This window comes from Calypte anna, chromosome 22 (genome assembly GCF_003957555.1).
Source record: "Calypte anna isolate BGI_N300 chromosome 22, bCalAnn1_v1.p, whole genome shotgun sequence".
Taxonomy (NCBI): Eukaryota; Metazoa; Chordata; class Aves; order Apodiformes; family Trochilidae; genus Calypte; species Calypte anna.
In genome coordinates, this window is record NC_044267.1 from 3,329,683 (window position 1) to 3,356,374 (window position 26,692).

Sequence of the window (26,692 nt, forward strand, 5' to 3'; positions counted from 1 at the left end):
AGCTTTCACTAGTGGTTACTTCACCACAATACCATTTACTGTAAACTTAACTGAATTTGCAACTCTGCTCTGCAGAATACCACAAAACCTTCAAAAAAGCAATTAAAAAAAGGAAGGGCCACCCTATTCTTTAGCACAGTCCTTTCCAAACCATTACAGATGGCAACATGAACCGCCATTTCGGTGGGAACACAGGCTGCAAACCAGCAAGAACCAGCCACAGATAAAAAAACTCGAACACTTCAAACACCATATAAAGGTGAGCCCCGACCCACTACAATTGCCATAGTAAATAAATCGTTTCTTACCTAAAAATCCTCCAGATAACCTTGTTTTTTTGGCAGAGAAGAGCAGAGCACGAAGCCGAGGCTGTGAGGAGGGCACTGCCCCTCAGGAATCCCGCCCAGAGCTCTGGAAAGTTCCACAGCGCCTCAGGGCGCTCCCCTCAGCAGCTCAGTGGAAGCACCTGAAGCAACTCACACCTGAGGTAAATTTTCCCTTCTTGCCCTCACAGCTTGCTTGATTTTTTCCCCCTACACAACACAAAAAGAGTAAAATGGATATATTGCTTGCTTTTTCCTTCAAAATCCTCCGAAAGGGGATTAGGAGGGGGGGCATGCTGAGCTTTCCTCTGAGGTAAAGGCAGCTCCCCAGGGCGGGAAATTGGCAGTAATGCCGAAACCATTTTTTTTTTTTTTTAATGCAAAAACTGCAGCAACACAATGGTGTTGCCTGGTGGCAACAGGTTTCAGGTGGTACTCCTGAAATGTGGCCCCTGCCCATACCTAATATGCACCAACTTTCCTGTCAGGTTTCCTCTTTAATGAACAAAATGGCGCCAAGTACACAGGGAGAGCTGCACCACAGTCTGCAGGGCCATGGCCACTGCCCCATTGCACACACACAAAGCAAATGTATTATATATATGCAGCAAGGCATATGTCATCCCTGAAAAAGGAATTTTCCTGACAACTTCCCCAGCTCTGTCAGGAAAGATGGGGGCTTGAAGTGCTGCCCACCTCTTTTTGATGTTTTTACAGCACTTTGCATAATGGGGCAGTGATACTTCACTCTGGGGCCTTGAGGTGTCACTGTCAAGCAAAAATATTGTTTTAAGAAACAATTCCAGAACCAATTTCAATTTCAAAACTGACTTATTTGGCAGGAAGAGAATTTGAGCCACCTCATGTCTAGATTAACAAAGATCCAGTAAAAAACAAAAAAACCCAGAGTTTTATCAGCAGATCAGAGGTACATGTTCAAATCCTGTTTTCACAGCTGCAAATGTGTTAGCCAGATTGCAAAGGTCAGCTTTGTGAAATTTTCCATAGGTGGCAGCATTACTTAAGAGTTTCAGTTAGATATGCAGATGAGAAATAAAATATGGTCACCATCAGCATCCATAGAAAACTCCCTTATTGGAAAAACCTTCTAGGAATTTATTACTTTTCTACAATGCTGTCACCCATCACAGACAGCTATAGAATCCTAAAGGATAAATTAAAAAAAAAAAGCCAGTAGAAAGGCTATAACTGCACCCAAACAAGGCTTAATAATGAACTAGGTATGCATATTGCTGATTTATAGCTTTTAATAGGCCTGCTATTGCCATTAAAGACAGACTAGCTTCAGAGTTTTGAGATTAAGAGGTATGATGAGAGTGAAAGGATTTACTTTTGCCATGTGTCATCCTTGGGCTGTCTTTGCCTTTGAGAGATTTCAGTTCTTTCAAAGAACAGCTGTGTTATATGAAATGGCTCACAGGCTGGAAAGAATTGAGTAATTCTCTCATTCCTTCACTATATGCCTATATTGTATTCTATGGGTTGTTTAGCAATCAGTGTAATCCCTGTGAGAAGCTATTAGCAACCACCACCAAATTATTATATGAACCAAATTATGGTTCATGTAAAGCACTGGTTTAACCACAGCCTGAAGCTCTCTGCTTACATCCTTAATGCATGTAGCAACAGAGAGTTTCCCCACGTTGCATTAGCACATACCACACCATGCTCCAAGGAAAAGGTATATCTTCTGTATTGCTCAGGAGTCACTAATTTGCAGATACTGTGGGAAAGGAAGAGATCAACACAGCCACTATTTTTTTTTCCAGAGCTGTTTCACATGGAAATAAGCCTCACCTGAACAAAAAAGATCAACATTTCACAGCAGTACTGCCAGATCCTCAAAATACTGGACCATCAACCCGTAAGTATTTTTACAGCCAAATAACACTGTACAGACTTGATTTAGAAGCAGACCTCTTCTCGGTGGTTATCTCCCAGAAAAGATTTCCAGGGCTCATTTTTTAGCTTTTCTGATATCCCAATGAATAAAGGAATAGGTAAGTGACAGACAGAGGTGATGAGAAAGGCAAGGCACATGTAATTTTAATCATCATCATTCAGCTGCTTGGAAGATAAACAAGCAGTGGATAAATTTCACTACATGTTTGACATGAGTATAATGTAACATTTTACTTTTTTATGGGTCATAAGATCTCTTGGGACAATGGGGAATGCCTTTTCTCAGTTCAAGATGTGACATAGCACAGTTAAATAAAACATTTCCCAGCCAAAATTGAAGGGGTAGTAATAAAATGGCAGTCATTCTTTAATGAAGCTCTGATTCTGAAGTTAAACCACCAATGTTATTGAAGACTTCTCTGAAGACAAGGAAAAACCTATAAAATTCTTTTTCTACTCTTCCACTTAACTTTTGAGTCTTTTCTCCATTTCATTTCCAGTTAAAGACTCTGAGTTTCAGCATTGCAAACAGCAGCTGTGTGCCCTTGACAACCACAGAATATCCATTAGATTGCTCTGAATGTTCTCATCACTACAGTTTCACTTATAAACACTAAACAGGATTCACCTATACTGAAAAACTTGAGTAGCACCTTTGAAAATGCATACTCTTCTTCAAAAATCTTGCTAATATGTACCTTTTTCAGGTTAGTGAGTAAATTTGAGAGAGGTTCAGGGGTTACAGAGCCCATTCAGAAAACATCTGTAATAATGAAGTCTGACCCCTCTTTTTACCATGCTAACAATATAGCTGCTCTCACCAAAAAACCCTTAATAAAACTTCTAAGCTCTGTGGTGTTTTCTCTTTCACCACTCACTAGGTGACCAAAAGCTTCAATACCAATGCAATTAAAATATCACAAAACACACTTTAAGCTGTTGCAATTTAGCTTGCATTGTGAGATCCTGCTTACCCCTTTGCATCTTGTTTTTAGGATATCATTAGAAAATTTCCCAAAGGAAGCTGCCTATTATCTCACTGCTGCTATTTCACATCTAGCTCAGCTGGTTATGCTTTTGCTTCCCTTTCCTGGCAGATTCAATTGGAAAAAAAAACCAAACAAGACTTAGGACAGAAATTATCCAGAAGATGTGAGCTCCATCTCAAACTTCCTTGCCATCCTGATAGAGCTCACACTGTGCACACACCAAGTGCTAACCCTAGGCACATCCAGGGCAAATACCCTGAGTTGCTCTGAAGAACTTGGAAGAATTCCTGGATGATAATGTTAACTGAAATGCCACATACCTTTGCAAACAGATAAATGGGAGAAACCTGATCTAGCCTGTCAAGGATTTATTTTTAGTGGGGGAACCAAAACAAATTTCAACAACAAATGGGAAAAAGTAGAGGGTTTTTCCACTTAAGTCTTAATTTGAAGCATTTTGAGAAGTCATTCAAACCCCCACCTCAAAAAAAAAAATCACAACTCAACACAAAACATTACCTAGAAACCTCACATAAATTCTGCCATGACCCATTAATACTATAAAGGGCAACCAGTATCTGTCACATTGATTAGATCAGTGCTCTGTGAGGTAAGGAAAATTCAGGGAATGATGATTGATTGTTTTCTTAAAACAAATTGAAAAATGCAATGAGCCCACAATTAATTGTTCTATCTAGTCCACACACTGAATTTAATTAACTATTTAATTAAGCAATGAATTTACACTGTTAGCAAAACGTGATATGGGTCATGCCACCCAGGCTTCCTCTTCTTTTCCTCCCCTCCTCCAAGCATGCACTCAAGTTTTATCTCCACAACAAAACAGAAGCCTCTTTTTGTTACAGCTGCAACACTGGCATCATTGACTGAAGTACTCATGTCCAAAAATAACCAAGCCCATTCTGTTTGGAGCCATCTAGCATTATGTCCTCCTGCTTGGCACAGCCCTCAGAACTACACCTCAGATGGTAAATAAAGGGACAATGACTTCAGTTTTCCTTCATGTGTTAAATATTTCTATAGAGCTTATAATACATGCATGTCTTGGCAACAGGTGTTCAGGGAGTTATTTTCTTTGTTCTTGGCCAAATTCTACCAAGGGTAATTACTCCCTACCTTGAATTTCCAGACAGCTGTAGCTGATGCTTTCATTTTGTTCTCTTTTACAATTTTTCTGATGTCACAAACTTATCCAGCATATATTTTACACCCAGATCCAAAAGAATTCCAGGTCTTACTTATTTGTGTAGCAAAAAAAAGCTGGGCTCCTTAGCATTAGGTGCAGGAAAATATCTCAAATGAATGAACCCAGCTAAAAAGACATTAGTGTGGCTTTTAAGGAAAAAAAAAAGGAAGGAAGAAATGAGATTATTTGCTTAGGTCATGCAACAAAAGTGAAGCAGAACAGAGAACAAAATGCAAATCCCTCAAGTTCTTTGCTCATCTTCTAAGAACATGACCCTGATTTTTGTAAATAAAAACTATAGGTTCAGTCCCTTTTTGATCTGTGCTTTCATATTTCTTACTGAATTGATTTCAAAATCTAACCCTGAAACAGCTGCATTTCAGCAGTAACCAATACAACTTGGAAAGCAAAAAAAAAAAGCAGTTTCATCTTGAAGACATTATAGAATCAGGAGTATTGCAGATGACTAAGGAATAAAACTTCTTTACAAGGCCAGTTAACTTTTTTTACCCTCACATTCAACTCTGGAATGATTTTTGACAAGATGCAATCAAAACTTGAGGGTGGATTATTTTGTTTTGTTGGTATGTATCAGAACAAAGGGAGGAACAACAATATTTAACAGCACATGTAGCTTTGCCCTCTTTAGGAGTCCTAGAAACATCAGACACTGGGAAAACAGAGGTTTGATGGTTTACTACTGCTGTCAACAGAAACCCTGGGTGGTTTGGAATGCTCCTCATGGAGATCTTGGTTTGAGTTGTCTCATGGCCAAACCCATTTCTAGAATCAGAGAGTAACACTGGGTAAACACTTCACTCTCCATGCAAATCAGAGCTGCCAGGTGGGGCCCTGGGGATTGTATTTTCCAGTGCCCTCTTAATTGCTTCCACAGCCTTCCCCCCAAGACCAGTGACACCCATGAGGGAGGAATTTGGTAAAAACATCCAAAATTAACACATTTCAGAATTCACCCATGGCAAGTGGGCCTTCTGGTAAATAAACCACCATCACAGTCACACCAAAAGCAAGGGACTTATTCCACAAGAGTCTAATTTTACTTAGAGCACTCTGCCTCACACATCTATGCTGTCTGGATGGCAAACAGGACACTGGACTCAGCAGCTTCCTACAGAGGGAAGGAGGAACCAAGGTCTGTGGAGCTGCAAATCTGGCAACATCAGATGAAACCAGGGCTCCACCCAAGCTGCCTGCAAGTTATGCTGATGCTGGCACTACCCAGAGAAACCAGAAGAAACAGCAGGCAGAAAAGGCATCTATTTCAAGCTGCCACAGTAAACACCTCCACAAATTAACACTGCAGCTTCATTTCCTCTGATGGTTTCCCTGATATCTTGTGGCAGTGCCAGAGTTCAGTTGTCTCCTGCTTATTGCTGTTCTGAAAAAGACAACAGGATTTAGAGCTTTAAGCAAATAATGGCCTCCTTATACAGTGTTCTATCAAAATCGAGGAACGCTGAGAAAAAACACGGCCAATAAGAAAACAGGAAAATGAAAATAGACAACTAAATGACTTTTAAAAAGAAAGAAAAAGGACCTAAGGAAGAGGGCAGAGGGGCAAAGGGAGAAGGAAAACTCATTTGTCATCTCCACTTCTCCATTAATTGCCAAAAGCGATTTGAGTCACCCCAGACTCTCAAGTACTCCAACCTGCAACTGACGTCAGATCCACGCAGGACTTCCCAAAACTCACAGCACCTCACAGCTCACCTGAGCGCGGCCTCCTGGCCCTTAACCCACGGGCACAGCTGCAAAACTCCATCTTCCACCGCTCTGCAAGCAGGAACCAGACGGAAAGCCCCAAAGCCCTCACACCTTCTACCACGGATCCCCTGAAGGTTCTATGCTGAGTTATGAGCAGCCTTGGTGCTCCGGCCCCACGCGTGGCCCTGCGCCACACCCTACCCACAGGCTGGGGGCGGCAGCCATAACCTGAGGGGGGGCAGGCACGTTCCTCTCCGCCTTAGCGGGGACGCAGGCGTGCGGGCCAATCAGAATGAGATACGTAGCCGACGAGGGGTGCGTGCCGTCACGTGCACCCCGCCTATAAAAGCCTCCTCGGCCGAGGGCGTTTACCTCAGAAGGGGTGAAGAGAGGAGGGTTCGCTGGTGCGTCCGGGGAGAGTGAGTCCTTCAGGGGTTTTTATTTGTGTTTTAAGCTACAGCTATAAGTAACTTGTTAAAATTACTCTCTTTGCTAAAACTGTGGGGTGTTCATTTTTTCAGCTGTCCTGATTTGCAGAGGGTCGAGGTAAAGCAAAGCTTTCCTTGCAGTAACAGCTCTGTTGCATCCTTTTTCTGTCGAAAATCCCTAAAGAAGCCACCTGTGTCCATAAGGTCGGGTGATGGGGAGAGAAAGCTTGGAGTTTTATGTTTCATTCTTATTCCACGTGGAAAGTTTTCCAAGCACTGAAATGTGCTTTCTTTATAGTGTTGTGGAAAAAACTGAGGCCTTTCAAAGTGCTTTTGTTGTTGCTTGGCAAAGTGTGGGAAAAAAAAAAAGACTGGGCTTCTGCTGTGGATAGACAGCAATGCATTTAATTAGGACACTGGTTTGCAATGTGACAAAGATTTTAGACAGAATCAAGCACAACAAAGACCTAAATTGAGTCTCTTGTGGGGAATGTGTAGTAGGAAAAATTAAAGCATGGTACCTTACCTTCTTATCTCAGACAACTTCATGGAGGTTCCGTCCTTTTGGAAATAAAATGTTGTAATTAGCTTTGTCTTTAAGTATGTTATAATACAGTTGTTATCAATGTGTTTGAATAAACTCACAACTGTGTTCATAGCTGATAAGAACTGCTCTGATGTACTCTGAGAAACCAAATGCTGTTTTGCAGAGACCTAAACATTCAATTTGTGGTGTTCCAAGCTGCAGTGCCATAAACTTTCCCACTTTGCCTGTAATGTGTTATTGTTCTTGTACCCTCTTCCTTTTTCTTTGCCTCTGTAGATAGGGGCAAAGAGTTGTTCTGGGAAACCAGAGCACTGAACTTTACTACTGTCAGAAACCTCCTAGGCCATCCCAGCCTCCCTTCTCTTGAGCTTTCTCTGCCCAGGACTGATGAAAAGAACCAAAGTTTTTGGTTTTTTGGTGTTTGGTTTTGTTGGATTTGGTTTTGGGGTTTTTTTTGCAGGGTTTGTGGAGGAAGAAGTGTCTGAACTCTGTGGTGTGGAACCCAGTACCTGGTAGTCTGGTTTAGAGAGATGATAATGAAGGTTTCTGGTCTTTAACAACAAGACAGCTCTCCTGGCTGTTCTGTGGGAAGTCAGATATCCTGGGAACCCCCTGTAGCTGCTCAGTGAATTGATGTTCTTGGTAATTTCCTGCCTACTATTGGAAACACAACTGATGAGCTTGTTGATTTTGCAGAGCCCCTGCAGGGTCCAGAGAACTTCCAGTTTGTGGGAAATATTTCTAGTTGCTGTCCACTTTGGACTGTGACCAAGTTCTGGAAAGATTAAGTTTCTCTCAAAACAGAAAGCTTTTCTTTTTGGGTAGGGGGAGGTTTCTGGCATTGAATGTGCCCTGTTTAGTGCCTGCGATTTGTCTGGAGAGCAGCTCTATTTCTCACTTGCCTTCAACTCTCCTACAAATTCCTTCAGTTGTGGTTAAACAGGGAAAGTGACAAACTGACTTAGTCCCAACTTGTGGTTCTCTGCCTTGGGACTCTTCAGCCTTGGGTTCAGCAGGAGACAAGTAGTGGAGGTCCTGCACACAACAGCAGCAGTAACAAGCGGCTTGGGAAGCAGGAGAACTTGGCAAGTCTGGTCTCCAGGACGTGTCTCATAGAGGGATTCTTTGCTGTCTGGTTGGCTGCGAACTTTGATTAAGGTGTTTCTCACAGATGAAACATTTTAACATCCCTTTTCCAGGGTGGGTTCTCTGGAGTCTAATAAGGCTCAAAATCACTGCACCTCCTATCAGAGCAGGCAGAAGTTCAAGCTCTGCCACATATTCATGAAGTTGTAAGTAGTTCAATGTTCTTGAAGTATCCATTGCTACAAAACCTAATTAGAATGGGTCGTTGAGTCAAAAGCTGTTCTGGAGAAAGAGGCAGACAGAGCCTGGGCAGGAAAGCCCCCTTTTGGCTTAAGTAATGGGGAGAAGATTACTTTTTACTTCAAAACCCATGATGGCAAAACAGTGGAACTGCAGAAAGGTATCTTCACCCAGTGGTCTGGTTGATGTTAGGAGAAATACTTTTAGCTCCATGTAAGTCTACTGTTAAGCAAAGTAAAAGGAGTCAACCTGAACCACTTTTTAAGAATTAAACTGTGCACTAGTGGCTCAGGTGAACTCATTTCACTTTCCAGGCACTCCACTAGGCAAATGTTATGTGACTAATTGCAGCATCTCAGTGCAGTGACTTGTTAGATGTATCAACTGCATCTTTTGTCCTTGTGTGGCATGCTCTGAATTCCACACAGTTTGTACAGATGGCTCTTTGTGAAGATACCTGGGTGCCTCCTGGATCTCTGTCCCTGTTTGCTGTTCTTGTCATTGTACAGAGACCCTTGGCAAAGCTTCTGCATCTTTGCAGCTGAGAAAAACCACGTCTGTGTGTGTGGTGACTGCAGTGGTGACCTGGGCTCCCAAAGGTCCCTGATCCTCAGAGCAGGGTAAGGAAATAGCCTTGGACAAGTAGCCAACTTGGTTTCAAGCCTGAGATGTTTGTAAAGCCTGTTCTAAATGTTTTAGCTGAAAGATGCCTGCTATGAGCTAATCAAGTGCCATCATCTCTAGTTTATTTCCAACTAGCAAAATAGGAACAGAAAGCATTTGCTCAAGGTCTCCAAGGGAATCAACAACACAGCAAGGATCAGAACTAAGGATTTCCTGTCCGACCTGCAAACCACACCTCTCTCCTGTTTACAATGTTAACTTACTCCCTAGCAGAAAAGCCATGTGAATGGAACAATTCATTCTGCTGTTTCAGCCTCCCTTCCTTCCCTTCTCAGTTCAGTCCTGGCATTACCTTCAGATCCTTGCAAACCTGCTACCAGAAGAAGCGTGACAAAGCAAAGCAAGCAAAAATGTTTCAGAACAGTTTCAACTGCAAATACTTGAATAATGGTGGATAAATTAGAGAAAATGTGAAGCACTTAAAAAAGTACCCTGGAAATATGGTCCTTTTTAGTGCAAACCAAACCAAAAGGTAAATAAACTCATACATTGAGGAGTAAGTTAATGAGTGACTAAAGCCAATCATGCTGGTTACTTGAGCAATACTCAACAGTATTACTACTTGGAGTAAGTTATTACTAATACTTCAATTAATAGTATGGCTTAAGAATCAAGAGTTTGCAAGATGTTATATTTTTAGACTCTGCTTTTTTTTTCCTATGTATTTATTTATTTTAGAAGTCAAATTTTCACTTGTCTCTCTGGAATCAAGAATTAAACCCTGTGAAAAATACCAGTTGAATTTTTTCTGTTGTTCTATTGTTGCAGGGCTTGGAAGGTCGATCTGTTCACACCCTTTAAATACCAGAAGTTAACAACACCAAGCTGATGGGAAGGACAAGACTTGACTAGAGCCTAGGATCAAGAGCAAGAATGCTTCAGTTCAAAGACTAGAGCAGCATTTTATTCCAAATTACATATTTGATCCTTGCTTCCCACAATCCATGGTTTTTAAGGTACATTTCTCCTGGCAAAGTCAGATCATTGATGTGATAAGTTCATACACCCTACTAGCACTACAGAGCTAGCTATTAACTTCTTACTGCAAAATGTGAGTAAAATTACAGGCTGCTTCAAAGTAAAAAAGCCCCACATGATTCCAAAGAGCTGATGGAACTCTTTCTAGATCAGTTGGCTTTTTGTGCATATTTTAGTAACAATGGCTTCAGTGATACATACAAGATAACTACAGGGCTGGAGCTAAGACTTATATTTATGTATCCCTTTTGAAAAAAACCTTTGCAAGTGCAATTCTAGCCCATAGTGAAGGATAATAGCTTATTAATTTAATTAATGTGTACAAGTTCTTTGCCTTAATAAGAATCTAAAAGAGAATATGCTAAACCCCACTATTAAAATTATCAGGGAAACCCTATGGAGTTTTTAACATACTTGTTTTTAACTTCCTGCTTTTGTTGCATGGGATTTTCTCATAGAAGTCTGAGGCCTCTCTCTTAGGTCATTATTTAGATCATCTGTGTAGGTTTATTAGTAAGGAAAAATTAACACTTCTGTTCCCTCTATAACACTGCAACCCTTCCCCAAGAAGCAACATTTCTGTGTAGAGTCTGAGAGGTTTATAAAACAAATGGACCAATTCCAGATGAAAACTCTGCAAGGCCCTTTGCACCTTAGCTCCTCCTCTTCCTGCAGCATGCCTGCTAAAGGTGGTGAGGACTAAAACTCTTTTTTACCTGGGAGCTGCTCTGTGCTCCTCTTAGATGCAGTAAGTTATCAGTAAAGTCTGTGCATGAAGTGTTGGCTTTTCTGTCCCAGATAACCTTTTGTTTTAATTGTGGTATTGCTGTTATGTTCCTTTCATTGATCTCAAGGTACTCAGAGCCTGTGGAATGTTAATTATCCCCTTTCTAAAGATTGGTAGGAGAAGGAATTCTTAATACTTTTAAGCAGTATTCTCTGAGTATGGATTTATTTGCTTTGGTATATCTTGGGTTTGTCACTGGTACAAAGAACCTGTGTTTTCAAGCTGAATAATGTGATTTCTCTGTAGAAGGGTGAAAACTGAGGCTGGAAAGGACTAAGGCATTGCTTACCCTTAGGCAGGGAGCAGCTCTACTTAGACTATTCCCAGTTGGTAGTTATCTAATATGCTCTTAGAAGTGTCTGGTAGTGGATGTGCTGTAGATTTTTATTTTTTTTTAGCAATGTAGTTCAGTGTTTAATTCTTGTTAGAATAAAAAACATTTTCTGAATGCCTTGCCTTTGTTTGTGGTGCTTAGTTTAAGATGGCTGGGTTTTGTGTGGCACTTTTATTTTCCTACTGCACATAGGTTTCAGAGCTCCAGGTTGTGTCCAGATTTATGCTGAGGTGGAAGATGCAAAGTGAGGTTATCCTGAACTACTTCCTTGGTTAACTACAGCTACTAAGTTCCAGGAAGGGCTAAATCTAGGTCTTGTGAATCTCCTGTCCTCTGCCATGGCTACAGGTTTAGTTTCACTAGGATTGCTAACTTCCTAGTTCTTATTTTTTGGTTTTTTTATCATCCTCCAGCAGAACTAACTAGACTTTGTAAAAAACAAAAAGCAGCAAAAGAATTAACATAGTTTTCCAATGCCCCTCAAGTTATCTTTCTTAATTTTTAACCCCAAGTACTGGGACACCTCCTGCCCTCCCAAACCAGCCCTCCTAGTTTTCTTGTTGCCTTCCCTACAAACAGTTGCTTCCTGTCCACCTCTAAGAACTCTTCCAGGAGCCTTGTTTTCTCTCTTTGTATGTATTTTTGCACTTGCTTTAAAATTAAACTGCCAAAATTCAAGTTCATGAATCCTGTAGAAACTGCTTAAATGATCCATTACACTGATGTTTTGCAGATTGTGGTTACAATCGTAGTAATTTAGACCTGCTCTAAATAGATAGACTTTGGAGCTGGTTTTAAACCTGTCTTGCAAACTACTAGTTCCATGAATATATGAAATTCTTTCCAAGCCTAATGAGCCTTTCTGTTTGCTTGTACCAGGCTAAAGGTAAGAAAAAAAACCCTTAATTTCTGAGAGAAAATGCTGAGGCTTCCCCTTGTAATAGCAGAGCTTTAATGCAATGAACTTTACACCTTAGAGATGACACACACAAGCTGTTTGTTTACCAGAGTGAGTGAGCTTCTGTTGCATCATTTTGTTCAATCTATGAGCAGTTTGGGGCACTCAGTTACAGAACCACCAGATCGTCCTTTGATGATTCTTTGTTTGGGAAAGGGTTCTTGCAAAGTCAACTGAAAGTTCTGTATCATCCTCTTCTACTTTTTAGCATTGTTAGGGCATAAACTAAACTGCCTGGTGGCTGATCAGGGGAGAGATTTTATGCTGCTTCTGAGGAGTTCCCCAACAGTACAGATTACCAAAACTGCTAGAAACTTCAATTTCTTTTTCCCTTTGATTCCTATTTTCCCTTTCCAGAAAAAAAATCCAAACCCCACCCAGTGACTTTGGAACTAGTGCAGTAGGGAGCAATATATAACTGTAGTGCTAATGTTCAGAACAGTGAGGCAAAAACTGGAAATGCTTCAAACTTTGTTTAAACCTTGGGTTTAGTTGCAAATCTCTGGCAGCTGAGGCTTTACAGGTGGGACCTGCTTAGAATGAACTTAGGCTGAGTAAAACCTGACTGAAAAAGCAAATGGGAGCTGGGGGAAAGGCTCCTGGCATGGCAGTTGGCACAGTGCAAAGGGAGCAGGGTTGGTGTTGATGTCATGTGAAGAGGTTGGAGGTGTTGGGACTTGTAGCTCAAGCAGCTGGCCCAGTGAGTTTGCCTGAAACTCGTTGCAGAATCAGGGTCTGCCTGACCTTTTGTTCAGCATGAACTCCCATGTGGCAGTATTAAGATGTGAGTCAGTGCTGTTGTGATAATGGTTGTTAATTAAGTGGCTACACGCATGGAGACAATTAGGGGAATTTGAGAATGGGGAAACACAAAGTGAATATTAAGAAACATTTTATAGGAGCACAGGCTGTGAAACACTCTCTCAAAAAGCAGTGGAAACCTTGCTGAGACACTTTAAGCTGGGCAGAATGATCTACAAAAGAGTAGGCTGTAGGAAATTGCATTGCCCTGATGTTAACTTTCATGTTACCTCAAGTGGCCCAAATACTACTAAATTCCAGTGATAATTTTGGTGATAATTACTCCCTTTATTTCTAAACTGAATTGTTGTCATTTATAATCTTGTTTAAGGGGTCAAATTACTAGGAAACTAAAGCAGATACAAAATGAGCTGCTGATGGAGTTCTTTGGGCTTCTTTGGTCAGTGATTTGATAGTAATATATATAATATATATGCATAAAATTTAATCTGCCAGCCACATTCTACATCTTGGGTTTTAAGTTCCAACTTGTGCAAGCCCTGGTTGACTCTGTATGTAGTTCAGTGCCTCTGAACAAGTAGATCCAGAAAGGCTTTTCTGTGCATCCTTGTCCCTATATGTCCTTCCCAGTCCCTGGAGGCATTCTTCAGTCTGAGCTGAAGGGATTTGTAGAATAAGAATTAGTAATTAAAGCATGATCAGGAGAGATAAGTGTTCATTAAAGCTTTGTGCTGTTGGTGGTTGTGTATAAGTTTTACAGTTCCCATCTCCCCAGAGCAGCTGAACAAATGCTGGGGTGAGATGGAAGGGAGGTGGGTAGGGTACATCCTTGGAAACTTGGAGCTGCAAAATGCAAGCTTGCTCATTTGCATTAACCATTTGTACTTGTGTGAATCCTGGAGCTGGCTGAATTAACAAGCAAGTGAACATCCAAGCAAAGGCTGTGATTCCCAAGATGTCTTGCTAATTGCCCTGTCTGTGGTTTAATGTTAATTATTTATTATACTTCATTATGTTCTGTAGCTAAGTTAGTCTGAAACAAAAACTTGGGATGTTGGAATTGTGATCATGCACCATGATATTAAATATTTTCTAAGGGAGATTTGGTTTTAATTATTTGGTATGAACTGCAGCTTCGTTAATTTTTATTACAGAGCTAATTGTAAGGGGGGCTGCCCTTTTTAAGCAACAGAACTTACTGAAACAATGCTCATTCTACTGTAAGGACCATATTCTGCAGCAACTGTACAGGAGGCAGTGGATGCAATGTATTTTATTTGCAAATTTTCCTGCTAAATGGTTGGAGGACAATTCTGTTTAGGGTTGAAAATAATGTTTTTAAGGAATTCTGAAAAAAGAGGAATGCCAACTCGCATTCCAGATTTGGTCTCCATTAAATGTGGCCCCAAATTTGTAGAACTGGGTGAATTTGTTCTTGAGCTTCAGGTGTTGAGAAGAGCCTTAGTGTTGCAGTGATCCAGAAAGAGCTTTTCTTGATTGACAATGTTTTCAAACTTGCAGTGTCTTTGGTTTTAGATTTATGGACTGCTCTCAAAACATGTGAAGCAAAATACTTGGTTCCAGATACTCCCAACCTCAGGTGAGTTGTGTAGGATGCCCGTGTGTGTTGGTGCTCTTTCAAGTTCCATTATTGTTTCCAAGACTGGTTTTATTTGGGTGTGCAATGATAATCAGGGATGTAGAGATAAATCTGACTTTGCTCGAAGGAGCCGAATGGGGCCCTTTGTGGCTTTCTGGTGTTTACTCTCAAACACTGGGAGCCTGACTGTGTTTGTGTGTTTGCTTAGAGGTGTCCGGTTCCCACAGGTCTGTGCTTTGTGCTGTACTTGAGGAGGAATTCGGTGCTCTTGTGTTTAAGGCAAGCAGCTGGAAATGCAAAATGAGGACAGGAGACTCGTTTTGGGGTACACTGTGAGTTTGTGGCAGTGCTGGGTTTGCAGGAGGAGCTCATGAATCTCAAAGTGAAGATTAGCAAACTCTCCCCAGCCTGAGAATAAAATAAAACAAAAACGTTTGCACAAACATCCGTGCGGGGAAACTGATGACTTTCACAAGATCTGAAATAGATTGTACTGAATCAATTATCCAAGTCCTGCCTGTTAACTACAGCTGAAACTTGAACTGGGACCCAGCGAGCTAAAAAGGAGCCTTCATCCTTCCCGAGCCAGCGGGAGCTGTGCCAAGCCGGCCTCGGCTGGGAGTCTTTCTTTGTAGATCTTGCTGGCTGTCAGCGGGAAAGGTGGATGGAGGCTAAAAATGGCTCAGCGGCAGAGCTGGGGGATGCAGGGAATAGCAATGAGCCTGGGCTCTCCGCTGAAACAGGAGATGGAAAGCGTCCAAGAGGGTGGAAAATGTCCATCAGACGGGTTCTGTGGCTACGGCGAGGAACTGCTGCGTGAGGAAATGGCAGGAGAAGGAAGTGAGGGAGCGGAGGAGGAAAAAAACCCAACGAGAAGCGAGGGGGAGATGCAGTGGGAACAGAGGCTGAGCCTGCACAGCGTCCTGCCGGGCAGGTAGGGGCCGAGCGGTCGGGGCCCTCGGAGGAACCTTTTCCTAACGCTGCGGTGGTCCCCAGCCCAAGCTCGGGGTGCTCGGCCGGCGGGGGAGTCCCGGGAGCGGCCCCGGGCAGCAGCAGCAGCCCCGCCATCCCCGGCCCCGCCGTGCCCGCCCCGGCCCCACGGGGGTGGTGAGGGCCCCGCCCTCCCCCCAGCACCGCCCCGCCCGGTGACGTCACCCTTAGCTCGGCCGGCGCCATTTTGAAAGTGGAGCCTTTGGGGGGGGGCCGGAGCGAGGCGCGGAGCGGGGGCAGCCCCAGGAGCGGAGCCGCCCGCACCCCCGACAACATCCGCCGCCATCCGCCCCCCGCCGCCGCCCCCCGCCCGGCACCGGCGGCCCCGCCGCGCAGCGCTGAGACCGCCCGACCCGCCGCGGCCGCTATCGCCAGCCCAACATGGCAGGTAAGGGGAGGCTGCCCCGCGGGGCACCGGCCCCTGCTGCCGCCGGGCGGGGGGCGCAGGTGAGGCTGCGGCGGGGCCTGCGGGATGGGGGCTGCGGGCAGCGCCGCTCGGTCCCCGCCTGCCCCGGCTCGCAGGGCACCGGGCACTGCTCTGCCCACCGCCCCTGCCTCGGCGCTCCCGGCCCCGCTCCCCGTTCCGCCTCGCCTGCGCCTTCCCGGTTGCTTTTTCTTTCCTCCCCTTCTGGGAAATCGAGCTTTCCTGCCACCCACCCCTGCTTCCCTTCCTCCCTTATCGGGGGGGTGGTGAAAGAAATATGAAAAAAGCACGAAAGCAGCAAGGTGGAGGGGCTTCGGTGGGGGAAGTGGTGTGTTTTGTATTTTAGTTGGGTATGCAGGAGGCTTGCAGACAGGGTGGGTCTTGTGTCTTTTGCTTTTTTTTTTTTTTTTTCCCTGCAGGCTTTTTGGATTTGTGTGTGCTTGTACCTTGCGTTTATTTCTCAGGTGGAGTTAGGACTGTGCAGGGAAGTGCTGCTGTGCACGGAGAGGTGTTCAGGGTGCAGACGTGCTTGTGTGGAGAGGACAATTGCACCCTTCTGTAAGGTGCAGCTTTTAAGCATCTGCAAATGAGAGTAAAATTGGGTACAGGATGTAATTAAATAATACAGGTCTTACTGTGTTTTCTTTCTCATTCCTGCCTGTGCTTGCTTCTCATTTTGCATCCTCAAGTGCTCTTGGTAGGCTAGAAGTATGTGTGCATAAGGTATTTCTTCCTTCTTACTTTTACTTGTCATTTCTTCATTTGGAAATGTATTCATCCCCCTCCTCTGCAAATGAATTGTCTTCTCAGAGCTTTGCCTTTGGAGGAGCCAGCATGAGAGGCTGTGCTGGGTTTGTGCTTTGCTTTTTCCCCCTACACCATCCGCCCATGCTCCACCCTCCTCTTTTTGTTTTAGTCGGGGGAGGGGGGGGGAAAAGTGCCAACCCGATTCAAGTGAATTCTATGAAAAATGGAATTGTAGCCTTCAATAGAAAGAGAGGTGATTTTATTTATTTTCAAACAAGCTGTCCCCTCTAAATGCTTCCATGTTGCCATCTGCTACATGACAAATGAAGAGGTTGGAGAGAGGAAGGAAAATAGGTTGTACTGACTTTGGGGAATGGTAGATGCGTTGGCAAACCTTTCCAGTGTGTTGGCAAACAGCATTTTGAGATCTCTTGCACAGAGAGGTGCTTGTACCTGCCTTCACCTTGCCAGGCTCTCTATCTTGCATGTCTGTAATCCTTCAGAGAAGAAATCAAGGCAAGCAAAAAAAGGCACACCAGGGTGTGATTGTATTCCAGCACTGCTCCTGATATTCTGAGGCACTTGGGGGTTTTTTTTGGAAGGATTATTTTTGGGGGTTCTGCATTCCTTGTATTTGACTCCTCCTCCCCCCTTTAACTTAGTGTAGAAGAGGGAAGAAGTCCCTTCTGTGTTCTTTGTTATCCCAAAAGCCATAGCAGACCTCTGGATTAATGTCTAAATGCCATCTGTTGCTCAGCCTCCTTGAACTGTGGTGAGGAAAAGTTCCATTTTGACAGTGGCTTAAAAAAAAAAAAAAAGGAGAGGCAAGCCCATTTTGGTCTCTTCCTGTATGTACTCAGCCCTGCAGTGATTTGCTCAGAATGAAATGCAAAAGAAATGGGTGGTGATTTTTTTTTTTTTGTGTCTGTGTGTTTTGGTGGCAGGGTTCAAATGAATCACTGCCTTCCGCCGAGGCAGTAATGTTCCTGAAGTTTTCTCTTCGATCCGTTTTCTATGGTAGTAGAACTTGTTAACATCAGATTGCTTGTTTGCTTTTCTGCTAGGATTGCTTCTTTTCTTCTTTGTTTTCTTTTTTTTCTTTTTAAGGCTGTTAAATGCTTTCATTACCTCTGCGAAGAGACTCTAAGATTGTGGTAAAACTTTTTTCTTTAGTTATGTAGGTTTGGTGTTCTTGTAAAAGGAGGAAATGAAAAGTGTGCTTGGTTTATCTTGAGTGGGAGTTTTCCAAAACTCTGCAGCTTCTTCTGAGGGTGACTGTTGAAGTTGTGTGTGTGTCTGTAGAGGGTTCTGACTCGTGCAGTGAAGGAAGATGTTGATGCACTCTCATTTTCATGGTGCTTTTGAAACTGGCACAGGGAATGTGACCCAGTCCAGCGTTTGGTGATAGCAGCTTTATCAGTTACTGCTTCTGCTTACTCTGGTTTTGACAAACGCTGTGCTGAACCCTGGCAAACCACGAAAGACAAAACCCATATCTGTAAAGGGAAAAGGTGGGGAGGGGCAATCTGATTGTGCTGAGGAAGTGGGCGGGTGCGGTGTTGTCTGGAATTTTCAACTGGTGACTGTTGCAGGCTCTTTGTGTTGTTGTTGGGGGGGGTGTCTCATTTTTTTTTGATTGTGTTTTGTAGGAGCTGGAGGAGGAAATGACATTCAGTGGTGTTTTTCTCAGGTGAAAGGCGCTGTAGATGATGATGTAGCGGAAGGTAAGAGCAATAATTTTTTATTGAATGTTTTCTGACTTTTTAGCTGCTCCTTAAGTAGGGAGATATGAATCCAGCCTTACCAAAATGTTTCATGATGCTCTGTGTTCCTTGAGTGAAGCAAATAAACATTTAGTGTGCATTCAGGTACCCAGATTCAGTTGCAGACTATGATTTGAGAGTACTTTTCAGCACATGTCTAAGAAGAGATGAATTCAGGCTCTATAAATATTTTTCTGGAATTGTTTTCCAATCCTGTTAAGATTTTCCTGTCACTCAGCTCTTGATTTGTGTTTTTCCCTAATCTGCAGAATAGGGAATGTGATACTTGCATTCCAGAGAGAGGTGTTGTGAGAATTAATTAATGTTTGTACTCTTTGAAGTTCTAAATACTAGATAAAGATCAAGTAATTTTCCCAATCTTTCCAGCTTCTATTAACCAGCAGAGGAAGAAACCTCAGTATTTGTGCATGCTTACTTAATAAAGAAGAGTTTTGTGTTTGAAATGATGGTGAATATTGCCCAAAACTTTTCTGAGCTGGCAGCGAAACGTCATCCTACACTAAGATGGCTGCCTCTGGTTCTGACTGCAGAAATGTACTTATTTTCTTGGGTTGGGAATCATTAGAGGAATCATTTCTTCCCTGTGCTTCTCAGTCACTGCTAGAGAGTAGAATTTCTTCTGTGATCTTTCTTGGGGGAAGTTTCACTGACTTTCACATTTCTTTAGCCATCAAGTCCTGTTTGCATGACACAGCCTATGAGATCATGAGTTGAAGTTTTTTTTCTGCAAGCAGTTGGCCTTGTCACTTATGTAATTCTGTAATTCCCAGGGTTTTACAATTTTATTTACATCTCTTGAATTCTCTGACTTGCAACTTAAATTCACGTTGTATTTAGGGAAGTGGTAACTACAGCTCCCATTATTTTCCCATTTGATGTGTGGTTTGAATTAACTTCCAAAGGCAAAAAAAAAAATTCAGTATAAACATAAGTGACTTATTTTTTATTAGCTGCGTGTGGCAAACAGTGCACTTTGGGAGATTCCTGTCATTTACAAGCTGAAAGGTGGGTTTTGAAAACAAAGCTACAAAAGGTTTTGTAAAATTTGATTTTAAAACCTGCAGAAAGTCTTCTTTTAAAGCTTGACCTCCAAACTGCTGTTACAATGTAGTATAAATTTTTTCCCTGGCAGAGTTTAAGTCTTTAACCTTATTTTTAAGACTTATCAAAACTAAATCCACTACAAATACTGAAGACACTGTGTGGCAGGTGCTTGCAAATAGTTATTGATTAAAATAGACACATTGGTATGCATGGAATAGTAATGGACTTTGTGTATATAGATGGATGGTAAAGTGGCTTTTACAGGGATGTGGAAATGAAGTCAGGAGATTTGTCAGGTTTGTCCTTAACTTCCTTGGCTGTTGTAAGGTATTTCAGGATGAGTTGCTCACCTCCTGCCAGGTTAGCAGCTGTACCTGTTGTATTGCTGGAGTCAGAGCAGGTGGAGTCCAGGGAAGCCTTCCCTAGGAATGAATTAACAAGCTTCAGTTTCAGGAAGCCAGTCAGGATGGTTTCCAAAAACTTGTAAGAATATCCATTTTGGATGGTATGAAAGATTTAGCCTTCTCATTTTGTGACCCAAAGGGAAGTTTGGTGTTATTGTCAGGCTGGTGTTACAGTTGGTTGTAATGCATTTGAGCTGAAATTCTCTCCTTTTCCTGTGTATTCAGCTCCCTCAGTTGATGCTGGAAATTGTTGAAATCCAGCTAATCAAAGTGCAAGTTGAGCTTCCATGTGATCCTTTGAGTTGTTATGCTTGGAAGGGTCTCCCTGTGATACTGTTGGAAGGGTAAATAATGTATCAAGCTGCTGACTTTTGTTCCTTTTAGGAGTTGTATTTCTGGCTTTAAGGTTCACATGAACGCAACAGAAATTTGTGTGGTTCTTGTGAAAATAGGGACAGTTTGTTTCTGGTCCTTCAGAATACCCAAGGACAAGTTGACAGTGGCTCTAAGTGTAGTCTGAGGGACCTTTTTTCCCCTCCCTGCCTGTCTGCTTTCTTGTGGCAGGCACCGTGGTGAAAGCTGAAGAAAATGTTGCTGTCTGAAACTTAAGTGAGTGTTCAGCACCGTGATCTGCAAGCTGAGGAGTCTGAGCTCTGATTTGCCTGGGGGTGGAGTTTTGCCTTTTGAATGGCTTTACAGCTCAGATTTTAACAACTGAAGTTTTGGTGTGTTTAATGCTGAAACTTGACTGGAAACAAAGTGAACAAAACAACAGAAAGAAATGGGAGGTTTCGCTTTGTTTTCTTCCTGTTTGTAGTACAATGTTGCAATGTGTGTGCTGGGAAGTTGGCTTAAACTGAACTATTTGAAGTGCAAACCCAGAGAACTGCATCATTCATTTGTGTTCATGCAAAACCAGTGGTTTCTCTACACGTTGCCTGTGAAACAGATCAATGGAGAATAATATTTTTAATACAGTAATAGTGGCAGCAACTTCAAAACCCTTGTTAAGAATGTCAGTAGGTAGCATCCAGTGTGTTTGAGGTCAGATCTGTAACTTTCACATATGTATAAACTATAATCCTTTAGCTCCATAGGCTCCAACGGGCTCTGTTACAGAGTCAATAATTGGTGGCTTTGATGGCTGAAACACGAGCTGTGATACATGGAGGTTTTAATTTGCTGGCTTTCTAAGCACTGGGTGATGGATGTGACAATGTTTCTTTGAGAGGTAATGATGGTGGGAGGGAGGGGAAAGCTGTTACTAAAGCTTGAGGCAAGAAGATGACATCGAGTTTGTACCTGGGTCCTGCTTGTGTCGTTCTGCTTTGCTAACTGGACGAACACAGATGTGTGAGGAGCAGAGAAGCAGCCTCTCTTCTCCTGGTATGTATGGAATTTCTCTGGTTGTAAGCTGTGGCCTGGTCTTGTCAGATCTCAAAGTGAAGCACAGAAATCAGGTTAGAAATAGAAATCTGAGTGTCAGCTTCATTATAATTGGGATTCTTCCTTTTACCTGCTGGCAGGTATTTGTCTTGCTGGGGTTTAGCAGCCCATGGTGTAAGGATGCTGTACCTGGTGCTGGCTCTGTTCAGAATCAGCTGATTCTTTGCTCAGCACAAGTTTCCTTCCCTTTACATTCGTCTTGCTGGAGCCCAGTCCTACAACAGATCTGTGCTCAGCTTGTTCTGTGTGCTATGGGGAATCTGGAGCCAGGCCATTAGATTAGACAGGACTTCTCTGGTGGAGAACACAGACTCATTGTCTTTGATAAAATCTATAATCAGATTATCAGAAGTATCAGTAATGCATGGATTATTTTTTTCTGCAGTGTTTCAGTGCAAGTAAGACTTAACTGTCCAGAGACTCTTAATAGCAGACATTACCATGTTTTATTTGTGGAAGTTTGCTTTATGGGAATGATTACAGAAAAGAATTAGGAAGATTTTCTGCAGCAGTTTCATAGTTTTGGGACTTGTTTTCACTCTTCTGCTGTTCCATTCTCCAATATATGGCATAGTGGCAACTCCAGTTGGTGAGTTTAAACTGCTGCTGAAAACTAGACACTTGCTTAATAAAATAAGTCTACTTCAGAACAAATTAAGTCAAATTTGTTTAATTATTTGGCAGAAGGAAAAAAAGTCAGGCTGCTGTATCTAAGTGTTCTTTCAAGTGTAATCCAAAGATACATAAAAGTCAGTCTGGGTCCAAGGCTGGGAGCCAGGAACTTAAGTCCTAAGCTTTAACCCTGAGTGATTACCACTCATCTTTCACAAGTTGTTTAACTATTTCATGTCTGAATTATCTCTGAAAGAAGTAGTGGAATATCTGCTGGGGATAAGTCTGATGCTTAACCAGTCTGTGAGGCTTTGCTCACAACCCATGACTTGTTTTATGTTTCCTCTTTTACAGCCAAAATGTTGCTGTAGTCCCTTTGTTTGTGTAGATGATGAACAGATGAAGTCTCTCACATTTCTGTCCCTAGCCAGCCTGTGTGTGTGGCCAGAGATATAAACAAGAGTTGTCTTTTCTCTTGTTCAGGAATGCTTTCTGTATTTTATTCTAGGTGTGTTATCAAGTCTAGTTTCAGGTTTATTTTTGGCAGACTTCAAAATTGCAGAGAGCTATGGGAACTGTTGTTGCTTTAGTAATGGTAGTTTGTCTTTAGTGCACAAAAATAGTTACCTTAGAGTAAGAAAAACCAAAGCCAGGAATGAAGACTGCTGTAAAAAAGCAGTTTACCCCCATCTGGAGTTCACCACCCTCTCTTGCCTTACCAGAATATCTGTAATAGTGGATTAGAGCTGCAGAAGGTTGGTGAGCTCCATCCTACCAGGTTATTGTTCTGGTTCTGTTAGGTGTCCCAATAACTGACTAATAAGGCCCTGTACCTTCCAGATGGAGGGATGTTGCTGGGATCAGTTGGGAAGATGGGCTGGAGTCACAAAAGAAAAACAGTGGCATTATCAGAGAAGTCACTGATGGGCTTTTTTCATGGGAATTGATAAAATAGGAAGGGAGGGAAAATTCTCAGAGAAAAGTAGCAAAGGTGTGAGAGATTGTAATTATAATGCTGGGGTAGGACTGGGATAACATTGGGGGGAGTGAACTTGGGGGTTTTGAGGGCTGTGGTTATGTATGCTCAAGGTAAGATGAGTTAGAAGCAGCAAGGATTAGCAATAGGTTTGTTTTTAAGATGTAGCTTGGAATGGACTGTAGATAAAGAAAAAGTCCCATGGTTATAATTCTTCTCTGTATTCCTGTCAGCTTCTGTATTGTAGCCCTTTTCAGCTGTTTGTTAAATTAATTTCTGTATGGCGTAACAAGCTACTGTGTTCTAGGAACTGCTGGTCTAGACTGACTAAAGGGTGCATTTAAAGTGTGAAGTCCCCCAAAACAAAGAGCATTTATCAAAAGAGCACAATAGGAAGTGGCTGTTTAGCTCCCTAGGAGTTACTCAGTACTCTCTCCTGACAGGGCTTGGTAGCTCAGGCACTTCAGCCTGCCAGTCTTGCTGCTGACCAGTATTGCTCAGTTACTTCTGTGATGCTTTGCTGTTATTGCAAACTTATTTGCTTAAATTAAAGATTAGGTAGAAAATAAATGGATTTTTGCATTGTAAATACAGTGGTGACAGTCACTGGATGCAGTGTGGCTTTCAGTGGCAATCCTGGTGGCTTTACAACTCTTGATCATCTTTGTGAACCTTCATACCTTATAATTGTAGAGGTGCTACCTAGGTGATTGTTTTTTCTAACTAGAAACAGGTTTCTGTGGTAGCTGTAGCTTCATAGAACAGGTTTTGGGAGGACTAAAATGAACAATACAACCCAGAGTAGATGTAATGATGAAGTAAGAGTTAAGAGCTGGGTGTTCCTAGCTGTACTGTCAGCTTTTTTTTTTTTTTCTTCTGTTCTCTTCTGACTTGCCTATTTAGGCCATGGCTACATGTTTGGCAGCATTTCTGCTTAAAGAGGCACTCCTTCCCACTTGGCTGGCACAAGTGCTCGTGTAACTGCACAATGAACTTGTCTGGGAAGCTGATCCAGCTGAAAAATACTTTAAAATTGTGGTTTTGACTGGATTATTTTTCAGCTGAACTGAACCCTCATCTGATTCTCAGTGCTCTGGAGGTGGTTGTGCCAGCAGGACATGGAGAATGATCAAATGGCTCAAAGGAAGAGAGGAGCTAGGGGAAGAGGCTTGAGCTCTTTACAGGAATTAATATGCAGTCAACACCCTGATCTCTGTGTGCTACTACAAGCAGTAGTACAAACTTTAGACCTGTGCTGTTCAAGATCCATACTTTGAACAGGTGCTTTCTGAAGGCCAGTGACAGAATGTGTCTGATACCTGAACAGTAATCATGAGTGAACTAAACTACTGACCTGATGGAGCTCTGGTGTGGTGCTCTGATGATCCTGCATCACTGCTCATCTTGTACTTAGGCTGCAGCTGGTGCAGCTTGCCCCTGTGCTCAGCTCTGGTGAGGCCACAGCTTGAGTCCTGTGTCCAGTTCTGGGCCCCTCAGCTCAGGAAGGAGATTGAGGTGCTGGAGCAGGTCCAGAGAAGAGCAAGGAGGCTGTGAAGGGGATCCAGCAGAATTGCTGTGAGGAAGGGCTGAGGGAGCTGGGGGTGTTGAGGCTGGAGAAGAGGAGGCTCAGGGGAGACCTCATCACTCTCTGCAACTCCCTGAAAGGAGGTTGGAGCCAGGGGGGGGGGTTGGGCTCTTTTCCCAGGCAATTCTCAGCAAGACAAGAGGGCAGGGTCTTGAGTTGTGCCAGGGGAGGTTTAGGTTGGAGATTCGAAAGAATTTCTTTCTGGAGAGGGTGATCAGGCATTGGAATGGGCTGCCCAGGGAAGGAGTGGATTCTCCGTGTCTGGAGATCTTTCCAAAGAGCCTGGATGTGGCACTGAGTGCCATGGGCTGGGAACCACGGGGGGAGTGGATCAAGGGTTGGACTTGATGATCTCTGAGGTCCCTTCCAACCCAGCCCATCTTATGATTCTATGAAGGAAAGGGTGATGAAAAGAAGTGCCTGAGGGCAGGTGGGGAATGCAGGGCCTGGGCATTTGGTAGCATCAGGGATTGAGGTTGGTAGAAACCATTTGACACAGTGCTGTGTGACAGTTCCAGATTTTTTCCACGTTAGATCCCACGTACACATGTGCACACACAGTGTCATTTATCATTGTTGTGAATAACACTTGACATTTTCCTGCAGCAAAACCACTACATGTGGAATAGGTTTTCTTCCTCCAGTGTCCACACAAGCACTGTGTGGAAGTGAGATATGTTTAGCATTGTTCCCCAGTGCCATTAGTAAAAAGAGCTGGGTTTAAATCATTACAGTTCAGTTTCTTGGAAGTTCTTGTAGAAAAGAATACCACTTAATTGGGAGAGGGATTACTCACTGATTACTGTAAAGCACTTTAAAGATAATCTGACAAATGATAATCTTCTTTTATCGTGTCTTACTCCTCTTAATATGATTTGAAAAATTGATCCCTTGTTTGGGGTTTTGACTTCACCTAAACTAATGTACTGGCTTGCATTTAGATGCTGTGGAATTGGGGCTCTTTGTTGTTTAAGTGTGCAGCCATTTGTTCTTCCTCTTCAGGAAACTCTGCTCCCAAAGTGATTTCATTAGGATGAGATGTTTTTATATTTGCCTTAAGGGTGTTTTCCAGACCTTTTTTTCATATTTTCAGTGCTCTGTAATATGGAGTACCATAACTATCTCTGTAGCTTTTTAGTATGAAGTGAAAAGTTTTACAAAATAAGTCGGTGTTCAGCCATCACCTGAAGCTTGAGATTTACCCTTTTGCAGAAGTGATTGAAATTAGTGAAAAGCCCTGGCATAGATAGACACTTGTGAGTGTGAACAGAGATAAGTTACCATGAGAATAAAAGGAGATAAAGATGGCAAGCATGATACTTGATCCAAACCCATTTAGAATAATCTCATTCAAGGAGCAGTGGTTGGGCTTGCAGATGAAATAACTACATCTGGAGAGTTTTCTAGGTCTTAAATTTGAGTGCAATATTTGTAATTAGAGCTCTATTCCATTGCTTTATTGCTCAGTTAAGCTCTCAAAGCATGCCCTAGCTAAATGCTGCTTTTGTAGGGTCAGTATGCAAGGTGGAAATAAAGGACATTGTCATTATTTTATGCTGTTACCTGAGCCTGAAGAGGTGAAGCGTTGACACTGTGTGTGTGTACTTGTTCATGGTTTTCTACAGGAGGATTTCCTTCACTGCTGCTCACTTTCTAGATGTCCAAACATGACTGCTTTAGGACAGCAGGTAATGTTAGGTGCTGGTGGTCTTGCCTTGGTGTTGTTTTGTGACTGGAAGGTTTTTGGTTGTTATATCTGTTTTTAAAATGCAAGAGGTTGCAGCTGTGAGCTGATAACATCACTGAAGGTAGTGATTGGAGGCTTCTGTGCATGATTGTTCAGTTACAGAAACAGAAGTGGCTGCAAGCCTCTCTCTTCTAACTTAGGCTTTTGTTAAGCACTGGAGGAGAAATTATTAATTTGGTCAGCTGTTCCCTATAAAAATGTATTTCCCTCTTAGCAATCCACAAGTGATAGCACCATTAAGAAAACCAACGTTTTTAGGTCACATGTTAGAGCCCTCGGGCAGTTATTCTTGCATCTAATTTTGGAAGAAAATTTTAGGGTCAGGGAAAGAGCACTTTAAGGTTTCTGTTGTAAGAAAGGTT

General features: G+C 42.6%; 1 protein-coding gene across 1 annotated transcript in view; it reads left to right on the forward strand.

The window, feature by feature from the left end:
- The first annotated feature begins 15,778 nt into the window (after positions 1-15,778).
- The window catches only part of PPP2R2A (protein phosphatase 2 regulatory subunit Balpha), a 38,348-nt gene continuing 27,434 nt past the window's right edge, over positions 15,779-26,692 (forward strand). The window contains exons 1-2 of the mRNA XM_030464060.1: positions 15,779-15,949; positions 18,382-18,456. Of these exons, the coding sequence (XP_030319920.1) occupies positions 15,943-15,949; positions 18,382-18,456 (82 nt within the window). The 5' untranslated portion in view covers positions 15,779-15,942. The remainder of the gene's footprint in view (positions 15,950-18,381; positions 18,457-26,692) is intronic.